Here is a 12,809-nt window from a genome sequence, read left to right as displayed (position 1 = left end):
CACTAAATGTGTCTTACAAAAGTTAAATGACTATATTGTTTTGTATGAATGAGTGATCAGGATGGTTTTCACATTTTTGTAGCAAAAACTCTAGGCTACAAGATCCAGTTCTCAAAAGTCTTGTGAACAAATGTTTATGTGTTATATGGCCTTATTTCAGCGACTTAATTTTTTTTTTTTTTTTTTTTAAAAGCATACAAAAACGTTATTTTCTCAAAAATACAAACATGTACATACATGTTGCTCACATATTATTGTAGCCCAGTTTGTGCTGAATACAGTGTTTTCAGACTTTAGCCATTAATATGTTTACACAACTGAAAAAAAGCACAAATGTCGAGGCATGTCAAAACTTCTCCAGGGCCCAAAACACACTCAGAGGGTTAAAAGAGGTATTCCCAGTAATCTCAGAACCTCTTCTTAATATTATTAACTCTTCGCTATCCTTAGGACATGTCTCAAGAAACTTTAAAATGGCAGTTATCAAACCACTTAAGAAGCCACAGCTTGATCCTAGAGAACTGGCTAATTACACATCGATTTCAAATCTACCATTTATGTCGAAAATACTAGAAGAGGTATTGTCCTCCCAACTATGTTAATTTCTACAGAGAAATGGAATATATGAACAATTTCAGTCAGGATTTAGGCCCCATCACAGTACAGAGACTGCACTTATCAGAGTTACAAATGACTTGCTCTTATCATCTGATCGCGGCTACATTTCTCTTCTAGTGCTTTTAGATCTTAGTGCTGCCTTCGACATGATAGATCACTACATTCTCTTGAATAGGCTGGAGAATTCTGTTGGCATTAGTGGACTTGCATTATCATGGTTTAGGTCCTATATATCAGACCGCTACCACTTTGTCTGTGCAAATGAGGAATTGTCAAATCAAACAAATTTAAGAATGGAGTGCCACAGGGATCAGTTTTAGGACCTCTGCTTTTCTCCTTATACATGCTTCCCCTGGGAGATATTATCAGGAATCATGGAATAAGTTTCCACTGTTATGCCGACAACACCCAACTTTATATTTCTTCTAAACCTAATGAAAATTCACAATTCTCAATGAGTGTATCAATGAAATCAAAGATTGGATGGCCAGAAATGTCCTTCTACTCAATTCCGACAAAACAGAGGTATTAATGATTGGACTAAATACCTCTAAAAATAAGCCGCTAAAATATAATTTGACTCTCAATGGATGTACTGTTACATTGTCATCTTCTGTAAAGAACTTAGGTGTTATATTTGATACCAATCTATCCTTTGAAAATCAAATTTCCATGTTTATAGAACAGCATTCTTCCACCTGAGAAATATTGCTAAATTACGACACATGCTCACTGTTGCTGATGCCTTAAAATTAATTAATGCGTTCATGACGTCAAGACTAGATTATTGAAATGCATTACTGAGAGGATGTCCAGCAAGTTCAGTAAATAAACTTCAATTGGTTCAAAATGCAACTGCCAGAGTGCTGACTTGAACCAAGAAATATGATCATATTAGCACAATTTTATCATCATTACATTGGCTACCTATTAAATTTCGTATTAATTTTAAAATTATGTTAACTTCATACAAAGCTTTGAATGGTCTAGCTCCACAGTACTTAAGTGACCTTCTGACATGGTATATTCTGTCACGTTCAATACGATCACAAAATTCTGGCTTGTTAATAATTCCAAGAATATCAAAATCCACAAAAGGAGGTAGATCCTTTTCATACTTGGGTCCTAAACTATGAACAGTCTCCCTAACACTGATTCATATCCCGAGGTTACCAGAGCCTGCCAGATCCAGCTCCATTCCTGCTTGGTGTCGGACTCCACTGCTACGTGTCACTGAGAGATGACGACAAACTACAGCCGGTGCTAGCCAGACATCACTTCAGTTTTTTGACTTCAGAGGATGAACTGATGCCAACTCCAACTGTAAGGCATCGGATACTTCATATGCCACTGCCTGAACCTTGGATTTAGGATGGATCCCACCGAACCTCACCAAAATTACCTGCAGGTTGAACTGTAATGCACCTCATCAATTATCTCTGCCTGCATCACCTTTGTCTATTGATGGACTACACTCTTCAAATGGACTATCATTTAATTGCCAACAAAAGCCTTCATCAGCCAACTAACAAAGGATAATGCATCTATGTAGACTTCTGCAGTTAATCTAGGATGGACTTCAAAGACATTAATCATTAATCTTAAAGTTCATAAAAAAATCTTTCCTTTTTATTTTAAAAACACTGGACCTTAAGGCTTACTTAATTTACAAATTTAAAACCATGACTTGCACTGCACACAAATAACAAAAACTGGCATTATATTCATGTTGTTTGGCCAGAAGGGAACTGGCCCCCACAGTGAGCCTGGTTTCTCCCAATGTTATTTTTCTACATTAACCAACATCTTATGGAGTTTTGTGTTCCTTGCCACAGTCGCCTTCAGCTTGCGCACAAGGGTTCTAAATACATTTATTATTTATTTAATTTCTATACACATTTTACAATCATATTTAATCAAACTACACAATGATCACTGTAAGACATTATAGATATTACAGTTTCATTTTTTAATTATTTTTTTAATGCATGATTTCCTGTAAAGCTGCTTTAAAATGATGTGTGTTGTGAAAAGCGCTATACAAATAAAAATTAATTGACTTGACTACAGCAACTTCATCTTAGCATTTACTGCTAAGTGCAAGCCAGATCATTTCCAAATTGATTTTAGATTTTTAAAACAAACGTTCATGGATTAAAACATATTTATTTAATTAAGGAAGCATTCAAATGAGTTCACTCAACTATGAACAAATTTTCAAGGTTCAAAATGTCCAGATGCTCCAACAAAATCTTCCTATGAGACCGATTCCTTCAGCACACTTTCCATTTCCAACCCATTCTTTCCACTATACAGGCTACATGATATAAAGAAAAAACAAATTCAGTTTGCAGTTTGTGCAAACTGAGTTTTACATGCCAAATGAAGTCATTTTTATATGTATAGCTCTTTTTGCAACACATCATTTCAAAGCAGCTTTACAGAAAATTATGCTTTAACAAAATAAGAAGCTGTAATATCTGTCATAATTGTGCGGTCTGAAAAAAAAAAAAAAAATCATGATTGTAAATTGTGCCTTAAAATAAATAATTCAACAAATAAGTAAATAATATTTGTATTTAGACCCCCAATGAGCAGGCTAAATGCAACTGTGGAAAGGAACACAAAATTCCATAAGATGTTGGTTGGAGAAATATAATCTTGGGGGAAACCAGGGTCACTGTGGGGCTACACAGTTACCCTCTGGCTAAACAGCATGAATATAATGCCAATATTAGCTCTTTATGTATAGTACAAGTCATGGTTTAAAATGAGTAAACTAAGTAAGTATTTGGGGCAAATGTTTAAACAAAAAGATTTTGTATGAACTGTAAGATTAATGACTAAATTCTTTGAAGTCCATCCTGAATTAACATGCTGCATTTGACATTTCACCACAATTTAATTAATATTGGAGGCCCTACAACAATTTTGCATTTCATTCACTTTCACACAAATCACGACAACAAACTGGCTGAATCTGACTATATAGTAAACACTTATTTTTCACTTTTTTACTCTCACACTGCTATGTTATGATATCGAAACACTTACACTCTAATGCATCGTTTGAAAAATGATACATTTTAAATTAATATTCCGGGTTCAAAACAAGTTAAGCTCAATTGACAGCATTTGAGGCATAATTATGAATACCACAAAAAAAAAAAAAAAAAAAAAAAAACAATTTGACTCGTCCCTCCTTTTCTCTAAGAAAGAAAAAAATCTGGCAGTGAGGCATTTACAATGAAAGTGAATGGGGCTAATTTTTGGAGGGTTTAAAAATGCAGAAATGAGAAGATTATAATTTTATAAAAGCACTTACATAATTTTTTCTGTTAAAACTCATGTATTATTTGACTTGTAAAGTTGTTTAAATCATAATTTTTACCACTGTTTTAGGATTTGTTGACATTACATCGTCAAAACAATTGGCTATAACTTTACACAGAAAAGGTTAGTAAGCGATTTTATCACACTAAATTCATGTTAACACACATATTGTTTACATCTTGTTGCTATACTTTTGAAGCAGTATTTTAACGTTTACGGATTGGCCCCATTTATATTATACAAATAACATATTTTTGCTTTTTTTAAAGAAAATGAGGAGCAAGTCAAAATTAACCATAGTGGTAATCAATATTATGCCACAAATGCTGAAGAGTTGAGTTTAACTTAACCCAGAATATTCCTTTAAGGCTTGTTTACAGACCTATCTACATTTACACACTTATTCCAAAGTGATTAGCTTGCACGGTAACTCACCTTATAGTGTGCTGGGCTTTGGTCTCGAAAGCCATGCACGCAAGCTGACACGTGAGCCGAAAATGTCATAGAAGTGACAAGAAATGACATGATTGCTTCAGAAAATTTGCTTTTCATGTCGCATTTGCTTTTAGGACACATTTGGTTAGGTTAAGGTATTGGTTAAGGGTAAGGATGTCTGTTTTATTTACCTCTCATATGCTTTTAGGATACTATTGGTTTGGCTTAGGTTAAAGATTTAGGTTAGGGAGGTAGGTTTTACCCATTAAAACCCCCATTTAACATTCACCTAAAATCCTTGCCTGATTATGACACCATTTCACTCGCTTTTGGTGCCCCTCGCTTGACATTTCACTGGGAAACTGCAGTGAAATGTGTAATGTTTCACATAATTTCGTTTTGCAAAAATTTTCCCACGATCACATAATTTTCATGAGATCAGGCTGAATTGTTTTATCTGCTGAAGTCGGTTTCTGCTTTACAAATTTCCAAATTGCCCCCAGTGGCTGAAGCTGGAAGTAAAACCCCAAAGTATGGTAACCAAAACTGTTTTCATTCACTTACTTCTTTGAAGGTATTTCATGTGAAAGGCAGAGTGTATCCTCTCTGGTAGTGGAACTGATTAACAGAATTACAAAAGTGACTTTACTGTAACAGATGAGCAATAAATTACTATCAGGCAAATAGGGAGGCGTTGTAAAGACATTCTTTAACGTTTCACCACATGTTTTTGGGGAAGAAGGGAACTTCTAAGGCAAGTTACAGCTAGTATAGTGGAATCTACTCTGGCATACAACATTCTAAGAGAGAGAGGAGGGAAGAAGATGAGCTGGTCTATAAGAATATTCAGGGCTGTGATGAACCCTGCTTTAAATGGCATTTTACAAGACTAAAAATCTGAGCATTGCTTACTGTTTTTTGACAAGTCTGGGGAATATTTCAAGATGATGCTGTTGCTTGTTTGAATTTTTTACTATAAATTCTCCTTGCTGCCCAGTAGGTGGCAATATGCAAGAAGAATGCAAATCGCCAAAAACAAAACAAGAATAATGTGGAAGTGAAAGTGAAGATTTGTAGTAAAAAAGGACTTAAATATGAAACATTTTCCTCACCCAGACTTATCATAAGATACAGTATGTATTTAACCACTGAAGTCTGACAGATTACTTTTATGTTGCCTTTATGTGCATTTTGGTCCTTTACATTTTTGGTCACCATTCACTTGCATTGTATGGACCAACAGAGCTGAGATTTTCTTTTATAAATCTTTGTTTGCATTCTGCAGAAGAAATAAAGTCACACACATCTGGGATGGCATGAGGGTGAGTAAATGATGAGAGAATTTTCATTTTTGGGTGAACTATCCCTTTAACTTCTTTTTTATAGAACTGTTGTATAAAAGCAAAATCAATTGCAGTATGACTGAAATTTAAATATTAAACATGATTGAATCAATCTGACTATATTAGATTACACCAACAAAAGTAATTAAGGGTAAGATCAGGTAAATAAAATTAAAAAAAAAAGCTCCTTAAGGTAACAAAAACACATTTGGACTTTTTACAGCATATAAAAAAAATCCAACCATAGGAAATATGCTGCCTATAAGACACACCATGTATATAAAAGGATCTCACTTCAGTTTCAGAACACACATGTCATCAGCTGCCTTTTAGCACAAATCCACCTAAAGTGGAGATTATCTTTGTTGGCATTTGGAGTCATGGGAAACATTTACACACCCTCTCCGGACGTCAGAGCGTGCTGTGTGTAAACACGCTCACTCATTCATGTGTTTGACAATTACAGTGTACTGTATGTACATATACATTATAGATTGACACACGCGCATGCACAAACAGATTATTCTTAAACAGAAGCATGCAAATGACAGCAGAACTGATCAAAAGTTTGAATGCCCCATTCAGTAAATTATTCTTACTGAAATATTAGAGGAACTATAGATATCAGGGTCCTAATAAGGTAATACAACCAATCTCCCTTTTAATTTGGGCAAAAAAGTTATTTTGAAAGCTTATTTTGATTTGGACTTGGTAATGTTTACCTAGACAAAGCAAAGCAAGAACAGGTTTTAGGTGTAAAATAGAAGTTTATCCACCAACTGATATTGCACGCAAAGTGTATGTAATGTAATGCATATACACAATAGCCTGATGGAAAATGTCATCTAAAACATCTGTGAACAATTGGAGTCTTATCTAAACACAGAGCTCGATTTAATTGTAAACACACTCACAGCTGCTTAAGCAACAACTATTCATCACAATGGACTAATTTTCCAAAAGCACTCTGGAAAATAAAGTACAGGAAGAGAGAGAGAGAGAGAGAGAGAGAGAGAGAGAGAGAGAGAGAGAGAGAGAGAGAGAGCACTGCTGAACAAAACCAAATCAGAATAAACAAAATCATAAAAGAAAGCAAAATTCATATTTGGACCATTGGGAAAATGAAAGTAAAAACCAAAGCAAATCGGAATGTTATTAAGCCCTAAACAGAAAGTATAATCTAACATCTCCACACTGTAAGAGATCCAAAACAGAGATGGACCCTCACCAAATACTGGCTCAGTGATCACAGTCTGGCCATAGAAAAAGGCAGACACAGACAAACATGGCTTCCAAAGGAAGAACGAGTCTGTGCTCAATGAGACACTGGTGAGGTTGAGACAGAGACACACTTTCTCCTTCACTGTGAGAAATTTACAGAGGTGAGAGAGAAATAATTTGACAAACTCTCAAACCTCATGCCACAGTTTTCCAGTTCAGCATAAACAGATCAAATGCAGGTGTTACTGGGGGAGGACAATCATGCATCAATTTCAGCTAAATTCATTTTGAAGTGCACACCCTCAGAAACCAATTACTGCCTTAATGTACTTCAGTCACAATATTATTATTTTTTTTGTTCATAATGTCTTGTTAAATGCTTATTTTATTGTATATTGTATAGTGTATATTGTTATTATTATTTTATTTTATTCATCACTTGGCACCTTATTTTAATTCTGTTTTTATTGTTATTTGTTACTGTTTTATTATTATTATTTGTCTTGTCATTATCTGTTTTGTGTATTAATGCTTTGGCAATATTGTATGTAAACACAATCATGCTAATAATGTACTTTAAATTGAAATTGAGAGAGAGAGAGAAAACAGAAGGTTGTACTATAGATGAAGGACTGGTTATAGATAAAATAATATACTGTATGCAACAGACAACAAGTGTCCAGGGTCTGTATTCAAGACCTAACTCTAGAATCTTATATTATCTGTTTAGTGACTATAGCAATTTCAGTTAGGATCTCATTTAGAACATTAAACTTGTCAGACCTTAACTTAAGACTTAAGATATGAAGTTTCTGTAATACAAATCCGACAGAAATGAATGATGTAGACAAGCGCAGAGATGGGCAAGTAGTGGCCCATATTTAAAGCACTGTGGGCAGCCGCAGTGATAAACTAGAAAAACAGACACAGAGCGGAAGAGACAGTGTGTGAAAGCGTGTAAACGAGCCTGTCGGACACAGACTGATACTTAATAAAGAGATCAGTAAAGCAAAAGCGAGATGAGGTTGTCAGTTCAAACCTTGAGGTGGAGGTGTGTAACCTCTTCACCACCTCCTCACTGAAGTCAAAGTGGACCCTGCCTCTGTGGCAGGACGACCTGTGGAGCATGGCCCTGAAACACCCGCTGCCCTGTTGAGAATGCTCTAACAGAGTCTCCCCTGCATGACTCCCACAACACTAAGTGCCTTCCCACAGAGCTTAACTTTACCACACAGCCACTTCCTTTTGAAGTCCTGCTGCGCTATCCTCTCTACTCCGCTTTCCGCAAAAGAACATAGACGCACATGAAACCTGGGGCGGAGCTCTGAACAAGGAGTCGGATTGATTGAATGAATGAGAAGTTACATGCCTAAATGCCTGCTTTAGACACAAACTATACAGTGGCCCGAAAAAAGTATTTAAAAAATTTTTGAACACTAAAGTCACACTTAAAGGTGTATGAATGTCATTGCATTAAATATAATACAGTATATTAAACAAAGAGGAGAGCATCTGCAAACAAATGATGTAAGAGGTTTTCTTAAAACTAATTTTACTTTTCGGAACCGTTTTTACAATGATTTTTAGGCAAATGGGTGTCAAACGGGTCATTTTTAGTGGATGTATGAAGTCAGTTCCCCTAAAATTCATACGGGTGCCCCTATATAGCAGAATAACCATGGGTGTAGCTCAACATATTAACTATGAGCATGTTCCACAAACATTTGAAACCAGAAGTTTCCAAATACTTTTTGTCTTAATTTCAAACAGGGCTGATTCAAGGGGGAATGCTGGGTAAAGCAAAGGCTCTAATTGTATCACCATGGCGCTAACCTTAACCACAAGAAACGTGCTGAAAGACACGTGCACTCCCCTGCCACCCCAGAGTTACTGTTCTAGATCTGGGCCAGATTTTGAGCAATATACCTATTGTTTTATAATGTTAAACCTAACCAATGTACTTTTATTAAATGTTTTGCTTGAAAAGTGTGTTTATGCTAAATTTCTTGCCACTTGGTTATATATATTTGTTAATTAATGCATTTATCTAGAAACACATTTTTAAGTGTGGCTTAAGCATCCAAATACTTTTTAAGGCCACTGGAGGTATAAATGGTCATAGGGACATGAAAAGGTTTATTCCTTTCGGAATGATTTCAAATGGTGGAATAATTTTTGCACTTTGCACAGCGTATAAAATCCAAGCAAACTTCAATTCACTAATTCAACCCAATTAACAAAAAACATTTAGGCAACACAATGTACTGCCTAAAAGCTACACAATGCATGTACTGCAGATCTATGAATCTCACATTCATTTTAAATCTCAAATTTGTTCAGATGACTTCTAGCACAAATTCACATATGAAGATCATTTTAAGATCGCTACACTGGTTTGGATTAAACCTGTCTTAGATCTCTTTGTGCAAAACAAAACAAAACAAGACATTCAAAGTCCAATATATTGAAATCCACTCAAAGAAACATTATTAGCATCAATAAAGAACATGTTTTGTGTTATGGGATTGCAAAACATTCCATTCATTCTTTCTTTCAAGTCTTACAAGTCGCAGTTGTTTAATGTTTGATGATGAATAAGTTTAATTAATGAGTTCACTGGAAAATACTCATGGTCTGTAGTAATCATGGAAACCCTTGCTCATAGTGCACTGCTTAGACGCTTACTCATCTGTGAACTCTCTGTTGACTGCACATGAATCTGCTGTTAAGAGACAGACACAATGACAAATTAATTTAAAGGAAGTAAAGGTAGACACAAGACGAAACAATTCATAAATGTGAAGGCTGAGTTGACAACAGAGCAGACAGTGGGAGCGCAGGGTAAGATCTGATGATAATGCTGATGATAGTAGTACAAGAAGGAAGTCAAGGAGTCAAACATGCTGATGAGAATGTTGATGATGACTCAGTGTAAAATAATGTCGCAACACTGCCTGTCAGAAGTAAACAATAGCCCAAACATCAATCAAAATGTGGGCAATCAAAACAAAGAAAAACCTATTAGGTACTTACTGAAATGCATTAGACTTCACAGACTTCATTCTTAGCCTCAGAGGCCATGATTATAACTGTAATTAAATAAGGATGCATGTCAAACAAATCATTCACTGTCAATTGTTTAATTGAATTTATGTTTTATTATATAACTGGAGTGTGATGTAAGTACACCAACAAAACTTTAGTTAATTAGTAGGCTATCTAGATAACATTACACCATACCCACTACACCCACTAGATGACAGCAGAGTGTTGCTTTGGTAAAACCCAGCTTTGTTGACTCTTTCCTTAGGATTATTTGGACTAGTATAACTTGGTTAATTTAAGGAGTGACACTAAAAATGTTGCTTGGAATTAAACAGTTTATGGCTTCTATGGAAGAGTGCAGACTACTCTAAATTATTTAGTCCTCTAGCAGCAGCTCAAGTGCATAGCCCTGGTGGTGAATGACCTCATATGATGTAATTGGGTGCTGAACATCACGTGTTACATAATCCGTACTCCGGCTGACCTGCATCCATCCATCCATCCATCCATCCATCCATCCATTCATCTATCTATCTGTGCTGAACATTGCATGTATTACATAATCCGTACTCGGCTGACCTGCATCCATCCATCCATCCATCCATCCGTCTGATCTGTGTAATTTTTTTGCCGTATTAAGAATGATCATTAACAATTAATCTATTAACTGATCATTAATCTAACTGACAATTGGTTATACAAAATAAATGTGACTGCATTTAATCCATAAAGCATGTGGCAGAAGTTTAATATCTTGTAGAAGACATCACTTGAGAATGAAATTATACAGTATGTTACGTTAACAAGAAAAAGAGAGATGTAATGTAGTGTACTGATGGCACAGCAGTGATAAACAAGGTCTAAGTGAAGTGAAGTGGGTCTAAAAATGTTTAAAAAAGTCACTCAAGCGAATTGATAAATTATCTTTGATTAGAATTTTCATCCTCAAGCCGCGTTCATTGTGACCGGGGACTTTAATAAAGCCAGTTTAAAATCAGTCGTACCAAAATATCACCAGCACATTAGTTTCAACACACGAGGGGACCGGGTTTTGGACCATTGCTACTCTCCGTTCCGGGATGGCTACAAATCCCTCCCCCGCCCACCATTTAGCAAATCGGACCACTCTTCCATTCTGCTTCTGCCCGCTTGCAGGCAGAAATTGAAACAGGAAGCACCCACCCTCAGAACGATCCAGTGCTGGTCGGACCAATCAGATTCTACGCTACAAGATTGTTTTGATCACACGGACTGGGAGATGTTCCGGTCCGCCTCTGATGACGACATCGAGCTTTACGCTGATAGTGTAATGTGTTTCATCAGAACGTGCGTAGAGGACGTGATTCCGACCAGGACAATGCGGATCTATCTGAATCAGAAACCATGGATCAATAGCGATGTTTGCGCGGCACTTAATGTGCGGACCTCCACTTTTAATTCCGGGAACGCGGAGGAGCATAAACAAGCCAGTTATGCCCTCCGAAAAACTATCAGAACCGCAAAACGCCAGCACAGGAGCAAGATTGAAGGACAGTTTAACACCACCAACTCTAGAAGCATGTGGTAGGGAATTAACATCATCATGGACTTTAAAGGGAATAAAAACTCCGCCATGAACACCGCTGCCTCTCTACTGGATGAGCTAAATACTTTTTATGCTCGTTTCGAGGGAAATAACACCGCCCTCGCAGAGAGAGCTCTCGCGGCTGAAGCTACAGAGGTTAGTTCACTCTCCGTCTCTGTAGCGGATGTAACCCGATCCTTCCAACGGGTGAATATCCGCAAAGCCGCGGGCCCAGACGGCATTCCAGGCTGCGTCATCAGAGCATGCGCGAACCAGCTCGCTGGTGTTTTTAACGGACATTTTCAACCTTTCCCTCTCTTTGTCTGTAGTCCCCACATGCTTTAAAACATCCACCATTGTGCCTGTACCAAAACAATCAAAAATAACTTGTTTAAATGACTGGCGTCCTGTTGCTCTGACCCCCATCATCAGCAAATGTTTTGAGAGACTAATCAGAGATTACATCTGCTCTGTATTGCCACTCAATCTTGACCCGCTGCAGTTTGCTTACCGCAACAACCGCTCCACTGATGATGCCATTGCATCTACAATACACACTGCTCTCTCCCACCTGGAAAAAAGAACACTTATGTGAGAATGCTGTTTGTAGACTACAGCTCAGCATTCAACACCATAGTGCCCTCCAAGCTAGATGAGAAACTCCGGGCTCTGGGCTTAAACAGCTCGCTGTGCAGCTGGATCCTGGACTTCCTGTCAAGCAGACACCAGGTGGTTAGAATAGGCAGCAACATCTCCTCATCACTAACCCTCAACACTGGAGCCCCGCAGGGATGTGTTCTCAGCCCACTACTGTATTCCTTGTACACACATGACTGTGTGGCAACACATAGCTCCAATGCCATCATTAAGTTTGCTGATGACACGACGGTGGTAGGTCTGATCACTGACAATGATGAAACAGCCTACAGAGAGGAGGTGCACACCCTGACACACTGGTGTCAGGAGCACAACCTCTCCCTCAACGTCAGTAAGACAAAGGAGCTTGTGGTGGGCTTCAGAAGAAAAGACAGAGAACACAGTCCCATCACCATCAATGGAGCACCAGTGGAGAGAGTCAGCAGCTTCAAGTTCCTGGGTGTCCACATCACTGAGGAACTCACATGGTCCGTCCACACTGAAGTCGTTGTGAAGAAGGCTCATCAGTGCCTCTTCTTCCTGAGACGGCTGAGGAAGTTTGGAATGAACCGCCACATCCTCACACGGTTCTACACCTGCATTGTGGAGAGCAT

General features: G+C 37.4%; 1 protein-coding gene across 3 annotated transcripts in view; it reads right to left on the bottom strand.

Moving 5' to 3' along the window:
- The window catches only part of pde4ba (phosphodiesterase 4B, cAMP-specific a), a 293,954-nt gene that overhangs the window by 79,132 nt on the left and 202,013 nt on the right, over window positions 1–12,809 (bottom strand). The window contains exon 1 of one of the 3 annotated variants that reach the window (XM_051707191.1): window positions 7,990–8,152. The exons of the other annotated variants lie outside the window; for them this stretch is intronic. Within the exon in view, the coding sequence (XP_051563151.1) occupies window positions 7,990–8,078 (89 nt within the window). The 5' untranslated portion in view covers window positions 8,079–8,152. Of the gene's footprint in view, window positions 1–7,989; window positions 8,153–12,809 lie in introns of those variants that run through there. 3 annotated transcript variants of the gene reach the window in all.

Source organism: Myxocyprinus asiaticus, chromosome 9 (assembly GCF_019703515.2).
Source record: "Myxocyprinus asiaticus isolate MX2 ecotype Aquarium Trade chromosome 9, UBuf_Myxa_2, whole genome shotgun sequence".
NCBI classification, from domain to species: domain Eukaryota; kingdom Metazoa; phylum Chordata; class Actinopteri; order Cypriniformes; family Catostomidae; genus Myxocyprinus; species Myxocyprinus asiaticus.
This window is presented reverse-complemented; position numbering and strand designations above follow the sequence as displayed.